Genomic DNA, 26,300 nt, shown 5'->3' with positions numbered 1-26,300 from the left:
TTTGTGATTTATTTAACTCCTCTAAAATAGGTATTGATGTCCATAAAGGTTTACATAAAGATACTGTATGATCACGCTGTTTTGATAGATGTTGATAAATGATCTAGCTTCATATTTGATATCATAAATGTCTGTTATACTCTTGAGCCAAATCTAACAGAAATTGTCCCGTAGATCCAGAAGGTGGTGAATAAGAAACTGAGAGAGCGATACACACACCGGCAGAAAGAGATCGCAGATGAGAATCACAACCACCACAATGAACGAATGCTGTTTCATGGTAAGAAATCTGATGCTCCTCTTTTTAAAATGGTTACTTGAAAAGAAACTAAGAATCTTTTTTTTTTTGTCCATTTTAATATTTAATTGTTTGCCACAAGGTCATTTTTTCATCTTCGTTTTTCTTTGTATTTTTATATTATATAAATATAAATTCTGAAAGGATGCACTAAATTGATCAAAAGTGGCAGTAAAGACATTTATAATATTTTTGTTTCAACAAAATACTGTTCCTTCCACAACTCTTTTTAACATTGATCATAATAAGAAATGTTTTAAAAAAAGGCAAATCAGCAAATTAGAATGATTTTAATAGTTTTCATTATAATATTTTTTTTGCACTTGTTATTTTTTTCAGGATCTCCATTCATAAATGCCATCATCCATAAAGGATTTGATGAGCGCCATGCGTATATCGGTGGCATGTTTGGAGCTGGCATATATTTTGCAGAGAACTCCTCTAAGAGTAACCAGTACGTCTATGGCATCGGAGGCGGCACAGGCTGCCCCACGCACAAAGACCGGTCCTGTTATGTGTGCCACAGGTACATCAACACACCTGACACAATAAGAGATCCAACAGAAATACATTATCACACTAGACGGTTTTCATATTTTCCTCTGTGTTGATTTCCCACAGGCAAATGTTGTTCTGCCGTGTGACTTTGGGAAAGTCCTTCCTGCAGTTCAGTGCCATGAAGATGGCCCACGCTCCCCCTGGACATCATTCTGTGATCGGCCGTCCCAGTGTCAATGGCCTGGCCTACGCAGAGTATGTGATCTACCGCGGAGAACAGGTACGGCGGTGAAAGAAAAGTTCCTCCTTAAAATACAGCAATAATCAGGTCAAGTCACCTTTATTTAATATAGTGCTTTATACTGTACAAATAATTTAAGATAAATTCTCATCCAAGGGACTGTTACCACGACAACATTTTCAGGCAAAAACGGGAAACTTTTTGTGTTTTGACTGTTCGTTTACACAACAATGGCGTTTTGGGGCCTGAAAACAGGTTTCAAAGCGCAAGTTTTTGAAAATATTTATCATTTCTGTGTGAACGCCCAAAATGGGAATCTTGCATCCCGCGCATGCATAGTACTTATTACGTATGTAGACATGCACAGTAAGTGTTGATTTTAAAGGGAAGTGCGAACAAACATACACACCAGTGGCGGAGTACGTGGTACTGTTATGGCTGCTCAAGAGTTTGCTAATGATTCTTCAGTCGTGTGGATTTACTTCACCCATTGTACAACCAACAGCGGAGACGCATCATTAACATCATATAATCGTCACTTTCCTACAGGTACTGTTTACTAACAAGGTGACAGCGCCAACTACTGGCCTGGCTTACATAATACTACAGTGTTTTTGGCCATTTTCGCGGATATTAGTACCGTATTTTCCGGACTATAAGTCGCACTTTTTTTCATAGTTTGGCTGGTCCTGCGACTTATAGTCAGGTGCGACTTATCAAAATTAATTTGACATGAACCGAGAGAAATGAACCAAGAGAAAACATTTACCGTCTACAGCCACAAGAGGGCGCTCTATGCTGCCAGAGATGATGCTGAGTGCTCCTGTAGTCTACACTGAGCAGCGTAGAGCGCCCTCTCGCGGCTGTAGACGGTAATGTTTTCTCTTGGTGCTTGGTTCTAAATAAATGCGACTTATAGCCCAGTGAGACTTGTTTTTTTTCCTCATCATGACTAGTTTTGGACTGATGCGACTAATACTCAGGTGCCACTTATAGTCCGAAAAATTACGGTAAACACAAATCATTTTGAAAATGTCATGTATACCTGAAAAACTCTTTAAAAACGCTGTCATGTAAACGTAGTCGTTTGAACAAACAATTTTATTGACATTCTATGTTTTACAGTAAAGTTCCATTTTTTGACTGGATTCTGTCTGCGTTTTCTACACTACGGAAAACATAGGGACCGACGCTTAGGTCTGTTTAGTGTTGATTCAGATTTGCTTCAATAAATGTGTGAAGTTCATCAATTATTAAACAAGTTAAATTGAGGTGTTAGCAGCTCTACAAAGACAACAGTGTCATCAATCAACTTGCGTCAGTTAAATTCAGTTCAGTAACAGTGTTGATGGTACAAAATGTGTCACTTAGGAACAAATTTGATTCAGCTAGGAAGAAGCAGCTCTGCAGAAGATAGTAGTGTCATTATTCAGCTCAATTCTGTTTTGTTCTCATCCAATAGTGCACAGCAAGAGAGGGCAGGCTGTGATGTATAAGTGTGACTGCTGTGTTAATGTGTGGTGGTGTTGTTTTCCAGGCCTACCCAGAGTATCTCATCACTTATCAGATAGAAAAGCCGGACAGCACGCCTCAGTCCTCAACAGGAGCAGAGCAGAAATCATAGTCAGACACTGCGTTTCTACACTCACTCACTCATCACTCGCTCGCTCACTCATTCTTTCTCACTCTCGTTGCACAATGGAAATGTGAACTTTCCCATGTACCCACATCTTGGAATTCCCATGTATGAATTATGAATTTGCACTTTTAAAAACAAGTTACTTAAGTTATTTGAAAATAGTTGCAATTGTGAAGTCTAATGTACAGGTAGTATAAAGAAAACATGTAAAACTGACTGTGTTTAACGATGCTATTTGAGTTGTATTTTAATGGAACTTTTTTTTGTCTGTTCATTTCTTTTAAATAAATCTCATCAGAACAAGACTCATTCATTAGACTTGCTTTTGATTGTTTATTCATATGAAATGCTATTGCCTTTATAATCCCTATATAAAGATAATATATAGTTGATGCATAGAGTACACTACCATTCAAATGTTTTACATAAAAAAAAATAGAGAAGGTTCTTATTTACACCCAGGCTAAAATTACTTGATCAAAAATATAGGAAAAAGTATTGTGATTTTTTTTTTTCTATTTTGATAAATAGATATGAAATTACAGAAAAATGTAAAATAAAATGTATATATTTATTAATTTTACAACAATATTTATTAGTACAAAAAAAAAAAATCCAGGATTGTTTTTGAAAACGCATGGTACTTGGAGTGTGTTCAGTGCCATAATCTTAGACGTATTATTAAAAGATTACCAATTTAAAAATATCAACTTAAATTCTGATTCTCCTTTTTAGTGTCGTTCTGTTTAGTACATTAATAACCATGAAAACTAAACTCATTTTATGCATTTAATTGGCAAATTAAATTTAAAATACTAATATCCCAATAATATATCTCGGTTGATTTTATTTAGTCTTTTGTTGTGAACATTTTTGGTTGGAAAAGCTGCTTGCATTACATTGAGACATTACATGTATTGCTCTACACACATTACATCATCATAATTATATTAAAACATTTCAGAAAACCAATAAACAGCTTTTAATTATAAGGTAAACTTCCCCATAATTCTTAGTGTTTTTAGCGGTATTGTGTTTAATACTGAGACATTTTGCAGTTTCAGGTGAAATTCTAAAAACAGCATTGCTGATTGGAAAATGTGAGTTTTTATTTTCGCATAAACTGAATTTGACCTCATATTAATTAAATCTTGTGCATTCAACATGATATTTGAAATTTTGGAAAATTGTTACATTTTATGAAGAAAATACATGTGGTTTCTGATGATTGGTTTCTGCAGTGCTGCTAGTGTTGCTTACCACCATGCATCAAAACGGATACAATTTTGAGCATTAAACCTGTAAAGAAAATAATAAAAAAAACTAAATTTTTACATTTTATGAAGGAAATATGTGTGGTGCCATTATACTGGCATTCTGAAATTAGTTTTTTGGGTGTTGCATACTACAAGAGCTTCAACAATGTATTGTTTTTTACTAACTTAAGGGGTTGCAAGACCTTATAACCCATTCTTGTGAATGTAAACAAACCTCCCATCGCTGAGCAAACAACAAAACCATCAGGTCTTCAGGTACAAGATCCTTCTCCACAGGTCCCACCGTCGGCTCTCCACATTCTCCTGCAGACCCCAAACTTAAAAAATCAGTATGAGTAAAACAGAGGGTTGACTAAGTGTAAAAATTGTGCTTTTCATTTTCATTGCACCTTTAAACCAGTAGGTCGCGACATTCAGTTGTTAAACTGCAGTCGCCAGTCAATGACGTCACTGCACCAACTTTTCTGAAGAACACGGAATCGGATGGAAGTTGGGGTAAAATGTGTTTTAATGACACCTACTGCGATTTCTGGGAAGCGAAACTTTAGATAATATATCTGCGAGATTGTTAAATGAAACTGTAAGTCATGTACAGGGAACGTGAGTGTTTGTAAGTGACGTCAGCAGCATGTATAGATGTAAACACAGTTCACTCACATGGACAGCATTTCTCTCAGTTCTGCTGATAAAACAGCAGCAGTCTGTTATAGCTTCATCTGGGGAGGTTCGAGTGAATGTTGACAAGCCACTACGAAACCTGAAGCACTTTTGGAGAAGCACTGGATTCTGGTTAGTAAAATAAAATAACAGCACAGCGACTACCAAAAATCACCATAGTACAACTTTTCTTCATGTGGATTTCATTACTATATGTTAGTAGTATTACGTTCTGATATAATCACAGTGTCATTGTCCTGCCACACTGTTTTAAGGAAAACCATTACATTGCATATGTACATATTCACATTTCGCAATTTTTATAAGAATACAACAGTACAGTACATGTAGAAATGCTATACACTATAGTGCATGTACAGGATATATGCTTTACATCTATCTTCTATCATACTACAGTAACGTTACACGTTAAAATACTCAAAATAGTGCTACTATAGTAATGTGTACATACCTTATTTAAAAAATTCATAAAAAATATAAATGTGGTAATATTGTAATACTCTTTGCACTACATCTACAAGCATTTCCAACTGTGTAATTGTTTAGTGGGCAAAACTCATAAAGTACGCGATTGCCGCTTGTCTCCTGTGTTTGCAGCCCTCCACAGCCGCACAGTGATGCACACCTGTATGATCTCAGTCCAGACCAGCAGATGAATCTGGCTTTGATCGGCTCTGTGCCACACAGAGGAATCCAGCAGGTGCGGATACACTGGATGCTGGAGCTGGTTTCTGCACGGTCAGTCACATCACAGTACCAGAATCACACTTCCTCTTCTTCTGTTTGAATGAATGAAAGAACTATTGAAATATAATTTACTTTGCATATGTTAATAGGATTGATCGACATTAATGTGCATATGCATCTCTCTCTGCTTTTTCCTTGATTGTGGTTTGACCTCGGTTTCCCATTTGAATATATTTTAAAATGTAATGTATTCCTGTGATGCAAAGCTGAATTTTCAGCATCATTAGTGTCAAGTGAGTGGTTAGAAATCATTCTAATATGCTAATATTGATATTAATATGCACATGCATACAGTATATCTGTTTAAAAATCTGTGATTTTTGCGTGACCTTGAAAGTAAGCAGTGCTGTTATCATAAGATTGTTTTTCTATCCTTGATGTTTCTTAATATCATACCTAGAATTTGGTATTCATAACTATTATATATCTCTTATATTGTCTGCTTATTGTTCATGTATCACTTTTTTACGCTTTCATTACAAAGTAAACTATAGTTTATGCATAAAATGCAAAAAACATAAATGCATAAAATCTTTTTTTTTGTTTGTGCATTAACAAATAATATTTAATTAAAGGCTTTATTTATATAAAGTGTCTCTCAGACTAGATTTAGTGTACTGTAGTACTAAGATTTTGTCTCTGAATTTCATTTTACAGAGTTTACAGTGGAGAATATCACTACAACTTCACTCACTTAGACCAGCTGATTGACCTTCTCTGGCAGAATGGACTGCAGCCAGGTGATTTTTTTAATAGTACAGTGAAATCCACATTTAAATGCTTGTGTACTGTAGAATTAGGGTAAATTTAACGCAACTTTGCATTATATTAAAGACGTTTGCTTCTTTTTAAAGGGTTTGAACTGATGGGCAGTGTGTCCAATAGCTTCAGCAACTTTGAGGACAAGAGTCAAGTTACTGAATGGAAGAATTTGGTCTATTTGATCGCCAAAAGATACATATGTGAGTATGAGACTGGAGTTTGAGCTCTTGTGGGGTTTGGATGTTTTCTAGGCCAGATCTTTACCACAAAGCTCCAGAAGTTCTGACTGTCTTTGTTTCTGTGGTTTTATATGTGTGCAGCGAAATACGGACTCGGCTCTGTCTCTCAGTGGAACTTTGAGACATGGAATGAGCCGAACAACCATGATTTTGACAACATCACTGTATCAACCCAAGGTACAGTCTAGAATCATTTGTTGTCTGAGCCAAAACCCTGTCAATCTTAATTCTTAATCGATTGGATTTTATTTCCTTGGTGGTTTTAAACCATCTAGCACCGCCAACAGTTCAAACTTGATCTTGCAGTTTCTGCCTATAAGGTTTTATCCAAAGTCGACTAGAAACTACATTTTCCTAGATGCTTTGAATCGTGGTGAATTAATTGCACCAATATTTTCTGACAATTTTAATTTTGTCTAAACATACGGTTTCAAAATTTTATACATTTTTATAAATTGTGTCTGTTCCTGTTTTGTAAGACGCTTTGGATTAAAGCATCTGCTAAATGCATAAATAAACATGTACAACTGACTAGCCAACTATATATATGTTTTCCCTAAATTTTATCTTAGTTCATATATTTTAAGCAGTGTTTCCTTTTATTAGTGTTCTCAAAAGCATGCATTTTGTATCGCATTGCATTGTTGTTTTTTGAACATCCTTCCATGAGTGCTGCATATTTAAGATGCCTTCTGGAGTTTATAATAGTCCGAGATGTCCAAATTTTGAAAACTTGTCTTAAGATCTTATGGGACCCTGACATGTGGGTACCATAACCTCTGGCCCTGTAATTACAGCTATAATTTTTATCTTCATATGATAAATTAAAGACAGCAATTTTATTGTGCCATATTGAGGGGAGATGGTAAATTAGGCATATGTCATTTATTTTTACTAAACTGAACCAGAGTCCATGGTTATGTCTGAATGTTAGGCAGACATGGACAGTATCTTACATTTTGTTTTAGTGCTAAATATAAAGTTTGGATTTATTTGATAAAAAGAAAAAAAACCTTAAAACTGTGAAATATTATTGCAATTAAAAACTAATTTTTTATTTGAATATATTTAAGAAATGTGATTTATTACTCTGATGGCAAAGCTGAATTTTCAGCATCATTACTCCAGTCTTCAGTGTCACATGATCTATTAATGTAGAAAACAGTTGTGGCACTTAATATTTTTTTGTGGAAACTATATTATTTCTATAAGTCGTTTGTAACATTCTATTTCTGTCCAGTATAGCATTCTAAAACATGTCTTTACTATTTCTTTTGATCAGACATCATTCCTGAATAAGAGTTTAATTGTTTGAGTAACTGCTTGTCCTTCTGTTGCCGTGTTTTGTGTTGTATTTCTGCACATGGTGTTCTCAAACACGCCTTCCGTGGTTTGGACAAAACAAGAAAGTGCCTGACAAGTTTTAATTTAATGCTAGCACATGAAAGAATGAGTTCTGCCGAGTGCGATCCACCAGCCTCAATGTCCTGAACATGAATCTTTCTGTCTCCGCTCCTCCAGGGTTTCTGAATTATTATGATGCCTGCTCTGAGGGACTTCGTGCGGCGAGTCCTCTCTTGAAGTTCGGGGGTCCGGGAGACTCCTGTCATTCTCCGCCTCACTCACCATACTGCTGGGAAATGCTACAGCATTGTTACAACGGCACAAACTACTTCACCGGAGAGATGGGCGTACGGCTAGACTACATCGCCCTACATAAGAAGGTGCATAAGGGATGTAGTTATGCTATAATATGTCATGCGTTATTGAGTCCTGACCTAGATGGAATAAAAAAATTGGAAAAGTAATTGTGCCTTTTTCTCCAATTTACAAATGTATATTTGCAATTCTTTTTTTTTTCTTCTTTCTTTTTTTCTGGCATTCTAAGTTTGTAAATTGTAATTGTTTATTTCTAAATTTTCTGACTTTTTTCTCATAATTCTGAGTTTAGATCTCATACTTCGGTTTTTAAATCTTGCGGTTCTGTTAATTTTTTCTTAATTCTGACTTTTAGAGAATCTCTTTATTTCTCAATTTTCTGACTTTTCTCCTCATAATTCTGAGCTTAGATCTCATACTTCAAATTTACATCTTGCAGTTCTGACTTTTTTCTCATAATTCTGAAATTGCTCTTGATCTTGCAATTCTGTTTATAACTCACTAAAAAAGTGACATATAAACTAAAGATTGCAGGGGTAAAAACTGTGAGATATAAAATCATACTTTTTTTTAATATGCAGCTTCCATATGTTTCCTACAGAAATAAAAGAAAAGTTCTTTTTGATTATTGTAGTATGTGTTGACTTGTTGTTCAGGGCGGTGGCAGCTCATTACCCATCCTGCAGCAGGAAGTGGCCACTGTGCTGGAGATCCAGCAGCACTTTCCACAGTTTGGCTCCGTGCCGATCTACAATGACGAGGCAGATCCGCTGGTTGGCTGGAACAAACCACTCCCCTGGAGGGCAGATGTCACCTATGCAGCCATGGTGGTTAAGGTAGACCGTTGTATGTTTCTTTGTTCACATTTTATCAGCTGTGATTTTTGTGATTAGTAGGACATAGCGAAATATGTAAACTTTTTTTTTTGATCCTGGAGCAGAATTGCAGTAAATCATATTGTCCTGAACCCATTCCTTAATATCAAAAACTCCATGAAAAAAATAAAAATATTGGCAAATATATTTTTCTTTGCCCAACTGATGTATTTCTTATGAAAACAGAAATGTGTATCCAGTAACTATGAACTGAAAATATGGCTGCATGATTTAATCAATCAATCAAATCAAACTAAAACCAATTATCACAATGTTATTTAGTGCAATTGTCGAATCACAAAAGATTATATACAAAAAAAATATTTAAAAAATAAGTAAAAATGTAGACAAATATTACTATAGTTATTTTACAGTTGAATATTATTGTTTAATACTATTGTATAAATATTAACATATAACAGTATTCTTTTTTTCTGAAATAGTCCTTTTTTATTTTACAGTGAAATATTACAATATTAGTATTTCTTATTTTGTTTAATATTTTTATTTAGTAATATTAATAATTATTATTTTATATTTATATTGACATTGATTTAGAATTGTAATTAATTCATTTTTTTTACCCACCTCAAAGCTATCAGACATGGACTAAAAGCCATAGAACCCATATTTAGACTTGTAATGGGATCTTTAATTATTTTCATATTTTCTTCTTACTTAAATTAATTGCACTCCTTATTAATTAATTAAGGCTTGTTAATGTAGTGAACCAGATATATTTGGCACACTATTTCGGTCTCCTTTCATGTCTCTGGTGTGTTGTAGGTCATCTCACAGCATCAGAACCTGCTCATCGCTGACCAGAACAGTACCGTCAACTACACACTGCTTAGCAACGACAATGCTTTCCTTAGTTACCACCCGCACCCGTTTACCCAGCGCACGCTCAGCGCCCGATTCCAGATCAACAACACAAACCCGCCGCACGTGCAGTTCATACGGAAACCAGTCCTGACTGTGATGGGCCTGTTGGCATTGTTAGGTAATGACAGTTAGTGACTGACTATTAAATGTAAGATTTTTTTCTTTTTTGTTAGACATTGATCAAGACAACAGTGCAAGAACATGGTTAAAAATGTATACTCAACATTAATCTTAGATACGAAATGTTTTATGTTTCCCATGGCAATTGTATTCAGTATAACCCAGGGAGATTATAACTCTTTAAAAAAAAAAAGAAAATTAATTGCAGATGGGGTTGATGTATTCAGAAATATAAAGTCAAATAGGTTGAAAATTTGAATTACTTTTCCAAAAAAACTATTCATTACCATCTTTGATCAGATTAAATAAATGTGTATATAATTCATAATTTAATTTTAGTGTTCCTGGAGCTCAATTGGTAGAGCAACCTCTCTATGGCCTAGTGTATAATTGTTAGGTGTTGTTTGATCAGGTGAGACTCAGGTGCAAGCCGAGGTGTTGACAGACGGCTCTGAAGTGAATTTATCAGTGGGTGCGCTGGCCACCGTTCACGTGCCTCAGGTGCCGTACACAGCCGATAGCTGGCAGACCACCGTCCTGCTGTATAACAGCAGAGATAACCAGACCTCCTCCACCGCTGACAGCATCACCCTGCGCCTCACTGGAATGCCTCAGCGAAAGGGTCAGTAACTACAAACCAGCACCAAAAAACACTACAATTGTTTTTAAAAATGGAATTAAAGAACGGCAAGGGATGATGCATATGTTTTCACTATTTTTGCTTAAAGGGTTAGTTCACCTCATGTCGTTCCAAACCCGTGAGTCCTCCGTTCATCTTCGGAACACAGTTTAAGATATTTTAGATTTAGTCCGAGAGCTCTCAGTCCCTCTATTGAAGCTGTGTGTACGGTCTACTGTCCATGTCCAGAAAGGTGAGTGTGACTGCTGTGACTGTTGATGTATGACGCTGCTGACGTGTTTTCTGGTGCGCCCAATAACAAAGAAAACACATCAGTAGTGTCGTATGTCAACAGTCACACTCACAACAGACACGGAAGAGAAGACAATGCTGAATAAAATCGTAGTTTTTGCTATTTTTTGACCAAAATGTATATTCAATGCATCAAAAAATTCTAACGGACCCTCTGATGTCACATGGACTACTTTGATTATGTTTTTCTTACCTTTCTGGACATGGACAGTATACCATACACACAGCTTCAATGGAGGGACTGAGAGCTCTCGGACTAAATCTAAAATATCTTAAACTGTGTTTCAAAGGTGAACGGAGGACTCACGGGTTTGGAACGACTTGAGGGTGAGTTATTAATGACATAATTTTCATTTTTGGGTGAAGTAACCCTTTAAGAATGTAGAATTGAATAGAACAGAATATGCTTGTATTCACAGTTCTATGGTGTCTGTTTGTAGGTCTGATGTATGTGACACACTACATGGATAATAATGTGACAAATCCATTTAAACTGTGGGAGACCATGGGCAGCCCTAATTATCCCACTGCACAACAGTTCACACAGCTACGGAACCAAGAGGTTCAACACACACACACACGTTCATACTTTTTCATAAGAAAGATAATGAGCATTTAATTTTTTCCTTCATGTAAATTTTTTAGAATGTTACTTAAGGTGTCTTGCACCCAAAACCAAAAAGTTTAAAATGGGAATTTCTTTTTGCGTCTACATGTCTCTCATATAGATATCCATATGTTTAAGGAGCACATGAGTTGTTGTTTTTATTCATCTTAGATTGAATAAATATCTACAAAATTCTTCTTTTTGTGTTATGAGTCTTTAATGTGTATGCTGTAGGATCCACAGACTGATGGACCTCTGCCGGTGCCATCCGATGGCTCTCTGACGCTGAAGGCTGTGCTTCCTGTGCCCTCAGTGCTGCTTGTACATGTTTGTGCTCCGTCTAAAGAAGTGCCCAACCAGGTTAGTGCTAATATGACATAACAGCGGTCTCGTTTTAGATCCATGTGGCACCAAAAGGTCACACGACAAATCAGAGGTTTGAACACTGGACTTTGTTTGAATTTGTTTCTCATGATCTTAAAAACCTGTAAAAGACGGATGTTGAAAAACAGTTCACCCAAAAATGAAAATTCGCTGCACATTTACTGCCATCCAAGGTGTAGATGTTAGTTTCTTTGGAGAAAGTCAGCATTCCATCACTTGCTCACTAATGGATCCTGTGCAGTGAATGGGTGCCGTCAGAATGAAAGTCCAGACAGCTGATAAAAACGTCACGTTCAGACTGCTGCTTTCATCTAAAATCTGAGTCCTTTTTTTATTATGAACTCGTATTTTGGCCAGGAGCGACAGTTTGAAGTTAAAACACCTCAAAGATAAATTTGATTCTTACTGTACAAACACGCAGCTTTTCACTTCACATGAATTTAATTGATGGCCTGGAGTGGTGTGGATTATTGTGATTTTTTTAAATCAGCTGTTTGCAGACTCATTCTGACAGCACCCATTCACTGCAGAGGATCCATCTACATAACGGATTTCCTGAGGAAGAGTAAATTTTCATCAATTTCTGTTTATTTTTTGGTGAACTTTTACTTATTTTAGACCAACTGTAATAATGTTTGAATTTTCAAGTGTCCAGCATTTATATATACAGCACAGACCAAAAGTTTGGACAGACCTTCTCATTCATCATGATGTGGAGTGATTTCATAGCATCTGCTGTTTCTCTACACCCAAAAAATGTATTCGTCTATTCATGAAATTCATTTGAAAGTGCGATTGCAAAACTTGTGCAAGTTGGTCTTTGCAGAGATTGAGAAACCATGTGGTTTGGTTTATATCCCAGGTAAACGGGGTGCGTTTCATCACCATCACCAAAGGACAGGTTCTGATCAACTGGAAGGATCACTGCATCGGCACAAAGTAAGATCTGCTTAAATACAGCTTCTAAACAAACTAGTTCTTCATTCAGGAGTTCTATACGTAACTATTATGTCATTTTTAGGTGTATAAAAACTTACGAAGTGGAATTTTCCAAAGATGAGATGACTTTCCAGAGGATTAACCACAGAGACACCATTTTCACATACTACACTTATTCTCCAGGTATTATTTTGGCTGGATTCAGAATATTTAACTTCAAGCTCTGATCCATATTGACCTGCTTGTGTTTTTCTCTCCACAGAGAGTCTGGAGGTGAGCGGTTATTATAGAGTCAGAGCTGTGGACTACTGGGGAAGAAATGGAGAATATTCTGTCACTGAGAAATATTCAGAGAACTGGTAGTCATGATTAGACCAACTTTTGACTGTCCACATACAATGTGGTTCACTTTGTAGCTTAATTTGATCAAAAACACTTACCAGAACAGGATTAGACTATTCTGACCAATATGTGTCCAGTCAAGTGTCCAGACAGTTCATTTTGTTTTTGAATGTCATTTAGGGGCGTTTATCTGATGCTGTAGTAATTAACATTGAAGGCACAAATATTTTTTAAACAGCAAGTCTGTGTGGTTTCGAATGATCATATCTGTATTCAATATATGCATACAAGACAATCTACAGGTATATTTTATCTGAGATAAAAAAAAATTGATTGGACGGACTGTGTGATGATTTTTGAACAACAACCTGAAGTTTTATCTACAGTATTTCCTGGTTTTAATAAAAAATAAATAAATAAAAATTTGTACATTTTAATATGAAATGGTGCTGTGTCAGACTTTGAACTGCCTGGACAATGAAATTATATTTAAATATCGAAATGACAAAAGAAATAGGGATTAACGGTTTATTAATAAATATTGGTGTGGATATTTCCCAAAGTGGACCCCTGATTTGGTGTATGTTTAACATTACATTGCTTGTTTTAAATCTGCATCACATTATTATCAGATGTTCTTCAGTGAAAGAATAGACAGTGTCCAATCAGAGGATATAGATATATATACGCAGTTATTTCAAAAATGAGGCATTAATCTAACATGATCTATAAGAAAACAGTGAAAGGTGTGTAAAGGACACTGTAAAATCAAAGTGGCAGAATAAAAGCATCATTCTTTATCCAGACAGGTAACAAGATCTTTACAATATTAGCAATACGGGCATAACTTTGGGCAGCTCACTTCAAGATTGTGTCCTCATTAGCTGTTGGGGAAAAATATTAAGAGTCAGTACAACCAACTGTTCAATCTGCAGAAGAATCAGACCATTTAAATATCAAGAGAAACCCTTACCTTCTGCAAGCTGTTTAGCAATGCGTTCCTTCTCCTCTCGTACCTTCTTCTCCTCCTCTTCAATTCTCCTCTCCTCCTCTGCAATTGGTTTCAGATTATCTGGAGGATAATGAAAAAGCTTTTAACCAAAATGCATGGCCTTTACTAAATGTGTAAACATTCAGATTTTCTCAGCAACAGATGCAGTGGCATTTTTAATGGAAAGTTGCTTCAACTACACACTACAAAAAAATTCAAATTATTTTAAAATTAATTTAAAAAAATAATAATTTGCAACTTAATTTCACAATTTTGACTTTCCTTCATAGTTCTGCCTTTTTCTCGCTTTTGTTTTTAATCTCACATTTTAACTTTTTTCCTCAACTGCAAGTTTATAATAGCAATTCTGAAAAACTGATTATATATATATATATATACACACTAAGAATTACAAGAAAGACGACGGAGACAAAATTGCAAAAAAAAAAAAAAAAAAGTATTGTTTTGTTGTTTTTACCACTGGTTAAAGTAATCTATCATATACCTTTTTTCTTTAATTTTTTTTCCCCTCACAATTAATTATGTACATATATATATATATACCAATTACTGTAAAAGTTTTGTCCTACAGAAACATACTGAACTTATGAATTGAAAGGTTGAAATGTGTTATCATTCCCGTAAAACATAAATCAATGTGACCTCCATAAGTCACCTGCAAATATATGTGTGTGTGTGTACACTTGTTTTTCTATTCTGGTGGGGACTTAAACCTGAATACACACAGACTCATGGGGACTCGTGTAAATTAAGGTCCCCACGGGTAAACAAGCTAATAAATTACACAGAATGAAGTTTCATATAATCTAACAATGCAGAAAGTTTCCTGTTAGGGTTAGGTGTACTGTAAGATACGGTCTGTACAGTATAAAAACCATTACGCCTATGGAGAGTACCCACAGGGATAGCTGACCAGACATGTGTATGTGATGTTTTATTAACATGTCCACAGAATGTCGATAGAAAGTCAGTTTCAGAACAACTTGCAGGTTCTTACCATATCTACGCTTTCCGTAGAGAATGCCAATGAGCAATGCAGACCACCTGGCTGTCTAAAAAAAACAAAAATCTCATTAATATCCATAATTAGCTTTTATTGGCAGAGAATTAAGGAAATATCATGATTTTCAGGATGCAGGCCATGTCAACACCACAAACTCCGCTCTGACTTCTGAGACAAACACGACAGGAAGGCGGGAAAGACATTCCTGAAGACACTTTTCTTAGTTTAAAACAAGTCATAAACATCCAGAATCATTTATTTGTGAATTCAAACCTTAATCAGCGGCGACACTTGCACTGGAGGAGCCATTTCACTGGAGTTCAGAACCGCACTCCGTCCACAGAGGTCAGAGAAACGAGAAGCGCAACGCGTAGAAGTGACGCTTATGAGCGTAGTGACGTCACGCCCCCTACAGGCCTGGAGTGCAACTGCGCGGTCACCGAGAAAGAGGTTCGTCAAGCATTTAAATTGTTTATTAATTTGCTTAGCTATATAAATAATGTAATATTGTAACTGTACGTGTACCTAAAAAGTAACGTGAGAGAAGTTGTTTCTCCCAGCCAAGGTTTCTTCCTCGTTTATGGCAAGTTTTTTTGTGGATATTTTGCAGCTCCCTCAGAAAAAGATTTGTTGTGAAGATTTGACCTAACGTTAACTGAATCAAAGGCTTGTATGGCCTCAAAGAACAAAAACATTGGGACTGCTTAGAACAAATAAGGTATTGCCCGGTCTTTGGAGGCTAAATACAGGGTTAATTAAGTTCATTGGACACGTCATGGGAACCCTGCAAATTAGATTAATCTTCTATTTTGGTTGTCAGGTCAAGTTCAAAAGGCCAGGTTAGGTAAAACATCAAAACAGTGGAGATAAGACAGGTTATGTGATTCTGTTACAAGACAAAATGTTGAAAATAAAAGATGTCCTAACATTACAATGTAGGCTACTTTAATCCTGTAGTACAACAAAGATTGGTTCATGCCATGAAACTAAACATTTAATAATGCAGGAACGGGAGATGAGGAATTTTAATGTGTCCTTGTTACAGTGTAACTAATGGTAAGTCCATATGTAACAAGGAAATTTAAGTTACTGTTACTTATTACTTTTATTTAAAAATTTACTTTGGCACTTTTCGATAAGAGGCTTTTTAGAAAATGTTCTCATTCAGGCAAGATTCAGTACATCGTAACAACGCTAACAATCGATTTCACCAGTGTCTACGATACATTAATGTTGTTAGTTTCAATCCAGCCGCACTCTTCGAGTTTCTTCTTGGCTCTCAGGATGAAGTTAACCTTTCCTCTGTTCTTCATGTTGGAGCTGTATTCATGAGACTTCAGTTTGGCGTAGTAATCTGAGAACTTATTGAAGAGGATGGAAATTGGAAGGCCATTCAGAATGATCCCAAAAGAAATGCAGCCAAATGCAAATATCCGTCCCAAAAGAGTCTCCGGATACATGTCACCATAGCCTACAGTAGAGATGCTAACCTGGAACGAGAAATTAATGGTAATCTGATAAATTGTTTAATTCTGTCATCATTTACCCTACTTCATGTGTCTTTCTCAAACCCCTATGAGTTTCTTTCTTACATAGAAAACCAAAAGAGAGGTTTAGCAGATGAAAGTGTATGGAGACTAATATGTCACTGTTTACTTCCATTGTTATGGTAAAGAGCAGCTTGGACATTGTGCTATAGAGTGCAACAGTTCCCATTTACCCTTTTTAGTGGTCTTGAAAGTTTTTTTTATTTATTTTTCTTCCCATAGGGATTTTTAAAAGTCTCTGTTAAGGAGATATAAACCATGCTCCAAACCAACAAGCTAAGACGTGAAACAGAACATTGCAAACTTTAATTTAAAACAGAAGAATTTGAAAATTGGACCAAAACACAATACTGTACTTCTGCTTTAATGAGGGAAAGAAATTAAATCCCTGGAAGCATTGCAAATTATATAATCAAACAATTGAATGTAAAAATCATAAAGCATACTGGAAAAAAATCATGTGATACTTAGGATATATTTAAACAATGTATTTTATATTTATTGCAAAATATGTATATAAAAATAATGTAAAAAATAATGCATATTATACATATTTATTGCAACAGTTGCAATCCTTCATGCAAGTGGGCAGTTCTTTTGATTGCTAGAGATTTCTCTGCAGAATTATGGGTAATTATGGGTTGTTTTTATCCAGGAATTCTGCAAGAACTGATTATTTAAGAAAAAATGAATGAAAATAATAATTGGTCTAATGTGGACTAATGGCTTCAGAAAAAGCATATACCATCCATTAACAACTTTGTAGCTCAAAGAGTCTGTAAAAAATCAATTTCCCCATGTTATTTTTCCGTAAGAGTGGGTTTGACCATTTGTAAATTTTATGGGTCTGATTTCCGGCCTCACCTGTGTCCAGCAATTTTTAGCTGTACAAAACAGCTTGCTTTCCTGCTTGATATTGCAAATTGGTGTTTCTTACCATTATTTTAATGTATTGTCTTAATTATGAACACATGCAAACAGTTTTACAATGCGATTTCCCTATAGAGGCTAATGAACTGGAAGTCTTGCCCATAGGCTTATTTCTGTGTTGAAGAATAAGGTGGAGGTGGTAATTTTACTTGCAGAACCTGACTGTTGCATTCTATAAATATCTCCATTTGTGTTTTCTACAGAGAAAAGATTTGAGGGTGAGTAATTTAACTATATTCAACATCAAGTATATCATATATGCCTGATTAATAGAAATAATGTTTACTTACAGATGCCCACCACCAAGAATGTGGAATACTGGTGAACTTGGTTTGAGGGAAGTCGTGTTCAACAGTATAAACCATGGCGGAGAATGTGAAGATCCCCATGGCGATAAAGAGGAAGAGACATCCCACCTGGTGATAGCACTGCCTTAACGTGAAGCCAAACGCTCTGAGCCCCGTCGAATGACGCGCCAGTTTGAGAACACGGAAAATACGCATGAGTCGCATGATTCGTAACACTTGGCCCACCTTGCTCACCTGACCAACAGTCTCCATGTCAGTGGTTTGTGTCCCAGAATGGAAGGTCTCAAAGCTTTCGAGCACGAACTGGAGAAGCTGCGGTAGGATGGCCATGAGGTCAACCGCGTTCAGCATGCTTTTAACAAAACAACCGATGTCTGGGGTAGAAACTAGACGCAGCAGGTACTCAGCGGTGAAGAAGGTTATGCACAGTGTCTCTATGTACTCTCCAAATGTCTTTCCACTAAACTCATTAGATGCCATGTTTTCCATTTCTTCTACCGTAGTCAAAGTCATTGTAACCAGCGACACCACCACAAACATACTGGAGGCGACCGCCATTAGTTTCGCAGGTACTGAGGAGAACGGTTTCTCCATGAAGCTCCAGAGAGAGCGTCTTGTCTCGCCGAGGAACATTTCATTGAACGCCTCCTCATTTTCTTCGACATCCACCTCTGCTTCCAGTTCCTTCTGAACCTTGAGCTGTTCGCACAACTCGTCGTGTTTCTCCTCAAGAAGGATCCTACAGCACCGCTGCGAGTATTTGATCCGAACGCCCCAATAATTGATCTCCTCTAAGAAGTTCCTTGGACAAAGCTCGTCCTTGATCCACAGCACGCCGGTTCTGTAAAAGTTGAAGATGCTGTTGAAGACGTCTGGATCTCGGTCGAAGAAATACTCATTGTCCTTCACCACATAGTCGTCGCAGAGGTTCAGCTTCATGTTGAGGTCCGTGTAGGTGGCTAAACGCCCAATTCTGCTCTGTGGGTATCTTGCTGCCATTTTATAGGTGATGCGGTAGGACTTTCCACCAACGTTGAGGTTGAGCGTGCAATTCCTGCTGGGTGAGGCGCTTGTAAACCACATCGTTGGTTCCGAATGCTTCTCAGCCTCCTCATCTTCACCAAAGATGTCATAGATATCTGTCTGTATTTCGTCTAAAGAGCTCCACTGTTTCAGCAAACACTGTTTAGCGAATGGAACCGCATCATCTGTTGACTCTGAGGTTGCTAGTTTGCAGTTGGGAAAAAGGCTCTGTCTCCTGTTTCTCTGAAAGCTGAACATCCTTTCAGTCCTCAGCTATCCTCCTCGAGGAGGATAGCTAGTGTACCATACGTCTGTAAATCTCAGTCCTTTACCGAGGTTAAATCTACCCTATTTAAGTATAAAGAGGCCAGCAGGAAGCAGCGCCAGAGCCCTAATGCTCTCTATAAGGAGCTAAGAGTTCAACTTAAATGCCATTATCCTTTAAGCTTTTTCTTTATAGTGACGTCTGCTTTGCATTCTTTGAAATGGCACGCTTGCAGTGTGTCAATGAATGAATGCTCTTACCAAGTTACGGATGAGTTTAAGACCCCCTTCAACACCCAGATACTTATTCGTAAACTCATCCTAAACTAGAGGTTCTTTAGCTACAGTAGTTAGAGATGGGGTGTCGTATTTACCAGAGGATAACGATAGTAACATTTAAACAAGAAGCAGAACAGATGCAGGAATTAGCGGATGTGAAGGAATTCATGAATGAAACTAAGAAACTAGGTATTTTCTACATGTACATAGTTAATAAAATAGATGAAAAAATACAGTTAAAAAGTAATATGTTGAAATATTATTACGATAAAATCTAATAACTGTTTTCTGTTTAAATACATTAAATAAATAATATATTGAATTGTTAGCAACATTACACCAGTCTTCAGTGCCACACGATCCTTTAGAAATCAATTGCATGCATTATTAATAATTTAGCACCACTTATAATGGACACCAAATCATGAATATATATATATATATTTCTTTGAATAATGTATGCAGTGTGTTTATCTGCCTTCTAAATCAAAACTAATTCAAATGGACATGAATCAAGCTTGTAATCAATGGAAAGAGCAGGACAGATAATGCCAGACAAAGTCACTTAAGGTAACCTTAAGGGTCATTAAGACCTTTAAGTTAAAGCCTGATCTTATGAGAAAACTTACCTATTTTACCATGTGGAGATTTGGTTTGAATTTTATCAAATTATATCTCTTTATATTGCAAAACAGTTTTTTTCCCACATAAAAGCAGCACAGGATGCAAGATAGAATCGATGTACAAAATAATCATATAACAAATGCATCAAACACATCCACGTCTCCAGATCTCAAGGGCATCTGAGAAAAAATAAATCAAACTTGAACATGTTAGCTAGTTTTACAACATCACATTCATAAGCAGTGCTTAACAAATCATGCTTTCAGATGTAATATTAATATACTTACGCTCAGTGGTTTAAAGACTCTTAACTCACAGTAGATCAGATTAAGCAATAATTTAGGGAGAGACAATGGGCAAGTTTTTAAGCTTAGCCGGGCAGATGCTGCACCGTCTGTCACTGTGGTCAGGACAAGACACCCAAAATGGACCCGTTTGGCAGTTTTCAGGTCACGTAATAACTGATTTATTTATTTATTTTTCACCAAATGTCATTAGCAATGCATGTTATTTTATATAAAATGAAAGATCAAACAATAATACAAATCTAGGACAGAATGATTTAGTGTAATGGGGTAGTTGAGCTTCTGTTTATTACTGCTGTCATAAAAATATGATGTAATGGAATTTAAATTTGGAGCAATTTACACAATTATATAATTAACAATGATACATTTAAATGAATACATTTTTAAATGAATAATAAATTATTATAATACAAAGAAATAATAAAAATGTAGATTTTAAACTAGATGCTTGACTCAGATATAAGCCTTGTGACAACTTTCTTCATATTTTTGTTTCTTTAGGACTACACATTATATACATTTGGCCTTACATTAACTATTTTATAAAATATATGTAATATATTAAAAATATTAATATTTTATTTAATGTAATGTATTAATTTTATTAATACATTATTAATTTTATGTATAGTCTAATATATTTGTTTCCTTTCTTTAATTCAATATAATAGATCGAGAACCCCCGAACACTGATGTAAATGAAGGACTTTTAAATAAAGTTTTCTACCAGTGAAACATGGCTGCCACACAAGTTGGATGTGAGCACTACGTTCGCAGCTGTTTGTTAAAAGTGAGCGTCTTTTAATGACATGTAAACTCTGTGTTTCGCACGGCATAATTATTTTGGTAAATGCTTGCTTGGTCGCACGGAAACGTTTGATTGAAGCAATTCTAATTAGCATACCAGCTAACTGTAGGGAATTTACATCACTGAAGGCCTATTGACAGATTTTTATGTTTAAAATACGATTATTTTATGAACTAAAATCTAATTACTGTTGCCCTAAAGACAACAAATTCGATATGTTAGTTTAGACTCGTTTCTCTGCTTGTTAGGGGCTACGAAACAGCCAGTTTAAGGGTTTGTTCTGGTTCTGTTGATGTTAGTGATGTTCCTGCTGTAAGCTCCTACAGTGGAGCTACTAACTGGACTTATTCAAGAGCTGCAGTGAAATGTGTTGTTGTGGTCTGTCTCTCTCTGTAGGCGCCCTGCTGTGGTAAGTTTTATGTCTGCAGACTCTGTCATGATGGTGAAGAGGACCATCAGATGGACCGGTTCAAGGTCCGAGAGGTCAAATGTGCAGCATGCAACACTATACAAGAGGTAAAGTCATATTTAAGTTCAAAAAATATATATATACCTGTATATACTTTGCTTGGATGAATTTCGCACAACCTGTAATGTCTGGGTAATATTTTTGGGTGTTAATAAGCCACAAAAACAAATACATTGTGATATGTATTTCCAAGAAAAATTACCCAAAGCTTTGAAAGAAACGCAATAATAATAAATCATGGGTCATTAAAGTGTCGAATTGCAACAAATTGTAACAGTCATAAATACAGGCCTTTTCTAATGTTTTTTCTGTACTTTTCAGCTCTGGAAACATTTAAAGCTCTTGTGCATTCTGTGTTCTTCAGTCTCAGCAGATATGTAAAGAGTGTGAAGTGAAGTTTGGGGAGTATTACTGTGGCATTTGCCATCTCTTTGATAAAGACAAGAAGCAGTACCACTGCCAGCCCTGCGGGATATGCAGGTGTGCATGACATTTACTTTTATTCTTTCAGCACACGCTTTCATGCAAAACAACGTACACATTTGAAGGGTCTTCAGTACTGAACCCGAAGCTATACAGTTGTATTTTTTTTTTTGTAAGATTCTCATTGACCTCCTCTGTTACTCTTAGAATTGGCCCAAGAGAGAAATACTTCCATTGTACAAAGTGCAATCTGTGTTTAGTGACTGATCTTAAAGACAATCACAAGGTATGAAAAGTGTTCTCCTGATTTTTGAAAGATACTTGTTTATTAGTAGTGAAATATTAATGAGTGCCTGCGGTTTCAGTGTGTTGAGAATGTCTCTAGGCAGAACTGCCCTGTGTGTATGGAGGACATCCACACGTCCAGAATAGGGGCTCATGTGCTCCCCTGCGGTCATCTGCTACACAAGTGAGTGTCTGATTGTGCTAGAAATAACACACTAGGTGTATCCACTATTAAACTCTTCAACACATTGGACTAAATTTATTTGACTATCATTATATGACAATTTTAAAGTCTGGGTTTTTGTGGGTCTTAAAAGTCTCAATTCTCTCTTCAACAAATTAAATAGTTCATCCAAGAATGAAAATTAGCCCATGTTTTACTCACCCTCAAGGCATCCTAGGTGTACAAGACTTTCTATTTCAGACAAATCTAGTCAGAGTTATATTTATAATTATCCTTGCTCTTCCAAGCCCTATAATGGCAGTGGATGGGTGTTTTTTTTTCAACGATCCAAAAGTAGCCAAATAAAGTGCATCCATCCATAATATAATGTGCCATGCACGGCTACGAGGGGTGAAATAAAGGCCTCCTGTAGCTTGTAAGAAAAATATCCATATTCAAAACATTCTAAACACTTTTCTCTCACTTGCGCTAACTGTTGTACACAGCAGCCATTTCAGCCCTGATGCATGTGTTATCAAATGTGATTCAATATAAAAACACTTTCTTTTTTGCTTGCAGAACATGCTTCGAGGAAATGTTCAGAACTGGGTAAGGAGTGATGTTTTTTGTGACTACTGAATTCTTTTCTAATGACTTGTTGCTAATTGTGCATAGATTTATACTAGGGCTGGACGATTAATCGACTGATGTAATTTTCCCATGTCGGATATTTTGTTTCTTTTAACTTTATTAATGATTTCCCCTTTGAAAACATACTACCGCGTGTGTAGTAGGCGCTATACAGACGTGTATGATCGTAGTGTGACTGGCGCACTTAAAGAATTTAAACTCGCAGTGCCGCCCATCAATATCAGTTTCAAAACAGTGGACCAATCAGAAGACCCTGGAGGCGGGGCTAACATTGCAAGCTTTTGTTTACAGTAGCAGGTTAGCATGGCAACTTTTGTATTTGACGGCAAATAGCTTTTTACAACAAAACTGGAATGTGTTTTGTTAGAAAAACATATTCCACCTTTAATATATGAGTATATTTACAGTACAATGAACTGCGAGGGCAAAAAAAAAAAGATAAATAAAATTATTGTTCAATAAACATAATCGAGGTAAAGTGTTCAGTCAATTGAGATTTTGATTTTAGGCCATATCGCCCAGCCATAATTCATACTTACATTTGTGTGAAGTTAAGAAGTGTCACACTTCCTTGTCTGATATACAGCATCAGCTCCTCTGAACTGTGTCTACAGGTTTTGATTCTCACAGCACTCTATGAACCTGACTTATATGATAATTTTGTAATGTTGAGAGATGAGTTTATGTGTCTGTCCCGCAGAGCTTACCGCTGTCCTCTGTGTATGCATTCAGCCTTCAACATGAAGGAGTTCTGGGAAGAGAGAGACAAGGAGATTGCCCAGACTCCCATGCCCACAGAGTACCAGGACACTACAGTCAAAGTAAGAGATTGCAATGTCATTTACATGTTCATTTAGCAGACATTTTATCTGAATGAGCATACAAATGAGGAGCATTGCAAACACAAGCAGAGGTGAATGTTCCTTTATGAGTCTGTAAGATGTGGATATGACAATATCTACTTTGGTCATTTTACTGTGAAGCTCAGAATTATTATTTTAGCTTACAGTATGTGGTTTTGGTAGTTTTGTTTGGCCATTTATAAGGTGTATCCCCTGATGTGTTATTTTAGAATTATGTATATGCTATAATTTGTATTCTTATTTTTTTTTGTATTTCAGTTTTCATTTTATTTGAATGCTTTTGACATTTTTAATTAGATTTTGTTTTTATTTCTGTTTGACTTTTTTATTTTCAGTTTCTTCAGTTTTAGTAATTTTAGTTCTTTGAACTTTTCCCGTTTTGTTGACATAAAAACATTTCTATTTTTAATTTGAGTTTCTTGTCAATTTGTTTTTATTAATATTTTATTTCACCTTTATTTCGATGAAGAAAAACAAATATTAATAATAGTTTTAGTTGATAATAACAACTCTGGATAATCTCTTAAAACTTTTTAAGGACTTTTACATCTCATATTTTTCTTTTATTAATTATTTATTTAATGCCATTTATTGATTAATGCTGGACATGACACAAATACTATATAAAATAAAAAAAATTAATTTATGCATTTAGCAGACGCTTTTATTCAGCGTGACAGTGTGACTTTATTCAGGCTAACATTTACCTAACATGTGTTCCCTGGGAATTGAACCCACAACCTTGCACTGCTAAACACTTTATAGCACAAATAAAATAAAATGATCCCATTGCATGCGTTTTATTTTTATAGTTCTATATTTAAAAAAAATTGTTTTCAGGTTATTATTTTCCTAACATTTCTCTCTTTCTTCAAGAAAGAATCTCATCCTCTGTAATTGTCTTTTTTTATATATTTTTTTACTATTTTTACCTCATGATAGAATTTGCCTTTAATTTATCCTGATTTTATTAAAAAATATATAGTATTTTTTACTGTTTTACAAAAATTAGAATTATAACTGAAAATATCGCGAATTTAAAAAAGGGTGGGTGGGTCATGATATATAAATACCCATAAAGCTAGCATTATTAATTCAGTTGGTTTCATTTTATTTAAAAATTTTAAAAAATTATTTGAACTAATTTGATTTCTTTTTTTCATGTATTTTCATTTGTTATGTATGTGTTTTTATGTTCACAGATCATATGCAATGACTGCCAGGCTCGCTGCACTGTCTCCTTCCATGTGTTGGGCATGAAGTGCAGCTCCTGTGGCTCTTACAACACTGCGCAGGACGGGGGGCTGATCACGGCCCCTCCTGTAGACACACAACAGTCTGCAGAACAGACACTTGAAGAAGAGCCCAACACAGAACACCACGAGTGACGTTTATGATCAGAAACTTTTATAGAACTGATATATATAGAATACAAGCTGTCCTCCCTTACTGCTCCTCTCGCAAGTCTGTAGAACTTCTCTTATTTTTCTTGCTTGATTAAAAAGGATAAGAACACACTTGAGGGCTCTTTAATTGCATTTTGTCATAAAGAATGTTAAAGGTAATTCTGTGCTAAGAGGATAAACTTATCTGCTTTTGTTGATCAAATCCTTAATATCTGTCAAGAACATGTTTGGTTGGAAAAGTGTTGTTAATATAATTCATCAACATGGGCTCTGATATTCCTTCAGGGACAGTGGATATCATTTACAAACAGTTTTAAGTTTAAGAATTATTTAATGCTATTTATTGATTAATGCTGGACAACAAACAAATGTATTACAGAAATAAAATGATCACATTGCTTCATTCTTATTTGCTCAATGTTTCTCTCAGGTTATTCCCGAGCCTGACCTTAAGGCATTATTGAGAATGAAATTATTTTTTATTTTTTCTTCTTCAAAGTGTACTTCTGTTGCACCTTGCTTTGAAATACAATGGTGGTAAAACTTTACTCAGACCAGACACAATTCAGTCTCCAGCCCTGATCATGAACCGTTAGATTGCACCACCCTGATATTGTACACCTATAATAACATCTGCAGTTACTCGATTATGGTCATTTGTGACCTCTACGTGATTAGCAGACAGCAGTAAATGTCGAGCTCACCATCGCTGAAAGTGCTGTGAAATGCAAGCTCATGCAGACACTGTGCTTTTTTTCAACCCAAGCGGCTATATTATAGATAATAAACATCATTTGAACCATTGATCTAAGA

General features: G+C 35.8%; 4 protein-coding genes across 7 annotated transcripts in view; 3 read left to right on the top strand and 1 right to left on the bottom strand.

Moving 5' to 3' along the window:
* The window catches only part of LOC127957887 (poly [ADP-ribose] polymerase tankyrase-1), a 29,760-nt gene extending 26,774 nt beyond the window's left edge, over positions 1 to 2,986 (top strand). For both annotated transcript variants that reach the window (XM_052556582.1, XM_052556583.1), the window contains 4 exons: positions 175 to 280; positions 638 to 824; positions 920 to 1,076; positions 2,575 to 2,986. In XM_052556582.1, coding sequence (XP_052412542.1) covers positions 175 to 280; positions 638 to 824; positions 920 to 1,076; positions 2,575 to 2,661 — 537 coding nt within the window. In that variant the 3' untranslated portion in view covers positions 2,662 to 2,986. The remainder of the gene's footprint in view (positions 1 to 174; positions 281 to 637; positions 825 to 919; positions 1,077 to 2,574) is intronic.
* kcnv2b (potassium channel, subfamily V, member 2b) overlaps positions 1 to 19,889 on the bottom strand; it is a 172,954-nt gene extending 153,065 nt beyond the window's left edge. Inside the window, exons 1-6 of one of the 2 annotated variants that reach the window (XM_052556591.1) lie at positions 17,904 to 19,888; positions 15,662 to 16,626; positions 15,410 to 15,564; positions 15,131 to 15,185; positions 14,095 to 14,193; positions 13,636 to 14,005 (exon numbers count right to left, since the gene is read on the bottom strand). In XM_052556591.1, the coding sequence (XP_052412551.1) occupies positions 16,354 to 16,626; positions 17,904 to 19,202 (1,572 nt within the window). In that variant the 5' untranslated portion in view covers positions 19,203 to 19,888 and the 3' untranslated portion in view covers positions 13,636 to 14,005; positions 14,095 to 14,193; positions 15,131 to 15,185; positions 15,410 to 15,564; positions 15,662 to 16,353. Of the gene's footprint in view, positions 1 to 13,635; positions 14,006 to 14,094; positions 14,194 to 15,130; positions 15,186 to 15,409; positions 15,565 to 15,661; positions 16,627 to 17,903 lie in introns of those variants that run through there. The other variant, XM_052556592.1, reaches the window with a different exon arrangement.
* idua (alpha-L-iduronidase) lies at positions 4,383 to 13,459 on the top strand. The gene is made up of 14 exons (XM_052556589.1): positions 4,383 to 4,742; positions 5,229 to 5,369; positions 6,036 to 6,118; positions 6,233 to 6,340; positions 6,461 to 6,556; positions 7,901 to 8,103; positions 8,695 to 8,874; positions 9,700 to 9,916; positions 10,331 to 10,540; positions 11,290 to 11,411; positions 11,691 to 11,816; positions 12,703 to 12,779; positions 12,862 to 12,962; positions 13,042 to 13,459. The coding sequence occupies exons 1-14, from the start codon at positions 4,582 to 4,584 to the stop codon at positions 13,140 to 13,142; spliced, it is 1,926 nt and encodes a 641-aa protein (XP_052412549.1). The 5' UTR covers positions 4,383 to 4,581; the 3' UTR covers positions 13,143 to 13,459.
* Positions 19,890 to 21,092: 1,203 nt separating the features above from the next.
* On the top strand, positions 21,093 to 25,890 carry rchy1 (ring finger and CHY zinc finger domain containing 1). 2 transcript variants are annotated; one of them, XM_052556579.1, is made up of 8 exons: positions 21,093 to 21,209; positions 21,624 to 21,743; positions 22,061 to 22,176; positions 22,327 to 22,405; positions 22,485 to 22,588; positions 23,147 to 23,176; positions 23,919 to 24,039; positions 25,284 to 25,890. In XM_052556579.1, exons 1-8 carry the CDS (start codon positions 21,156 to 21,158, stop codon positions 25,467 to 25,469), a joined length of 810 nt encoding a protein of 269 aa, XP_052412539.1. In that variant the 5' UTR covers positions 21,093 to 21,155; the 3' UTR covers positions 25,470 to 25,890. The 2 variants fall into 2 exon arrangements, with proteins under 2 accessions (XP_052412539.1, XP_052412540.1); XM_052556580.1 differs by having other exon boundaries at positions 21,168 to 21,265.
* Positions 25,891 to 26,300: the final 410 nt, after the last annotated feature.

Source organism: Carassius gibelio, chromosome B5, assembly GCF_023724105.1.
Source record: "Carassius gibelio isolate Cgi1373 ecotype wild population from Czech Republic chromosome B5, carGib1.2-hapl.c, whole genome shotgun sequence".
NCBI lineage: Eukaryota > Metazoa > Chordata > Actinopteri > Cypriniformes > Cyprinidae > Carassius > Carassius gibelio.
The sequence above is the reverse complement of the archived record's forward strand: the minus strand, read 5'-3'. Positions and strand labels throughout refer to the sequence as shown.

What these genes read in the sequence shown, in the direction of transcription:
- rchy1 (XM_052556579.1), top strand. Translation starts at nt 21,156, where the DNA reads ATGGCTGCCACACAAGTTGGATGTGAGCACTACGTTCGCAGCTGTTTG. An exon ending in CATGCAACACTATACAAGAG is followed by an intron (nt 21,744 to 22,060) that starts GTAAAGTCATAT and finishes TGTGTTCTTCAG; the next exon opens with TCTCAGCAGATATGTAAAGA. An exon ending in GAGGAAATGTTCAGAACTGG is followed by an intron (nt 23,177 to 23,918) that starts GTAAGGAGTGAT and finishes TCTGTCCCGCAG; the next exon opens with AGCTTACCGCTGTCCTCTGT.
- idua (XM_052556589.1), top strand. Translation starts at nt 4,582, where the DNA reads ATGTATAGATGTAAACACAGTTCACTCACATGGACAGCATTTCTCTCA. An exon ending in TGGAGAAGCACTGGATTCTG is followed by an intron (nt 4,743 to 5,228) that starts GTTAGTAAAATA and finishes CTGTGTTTGCAG; the next exon opens with CCCTCCACAGCCGCACAGTG. An exon ending in CTAAAGAAGTGCCCAACCAG is followed by an intron (nt 11,817 to 12,702) that starts GTTAGTGCTAAT and finishes TTTATATCCCAG; the next exon opens with GTAAACGGGGTGCGTTTCAT.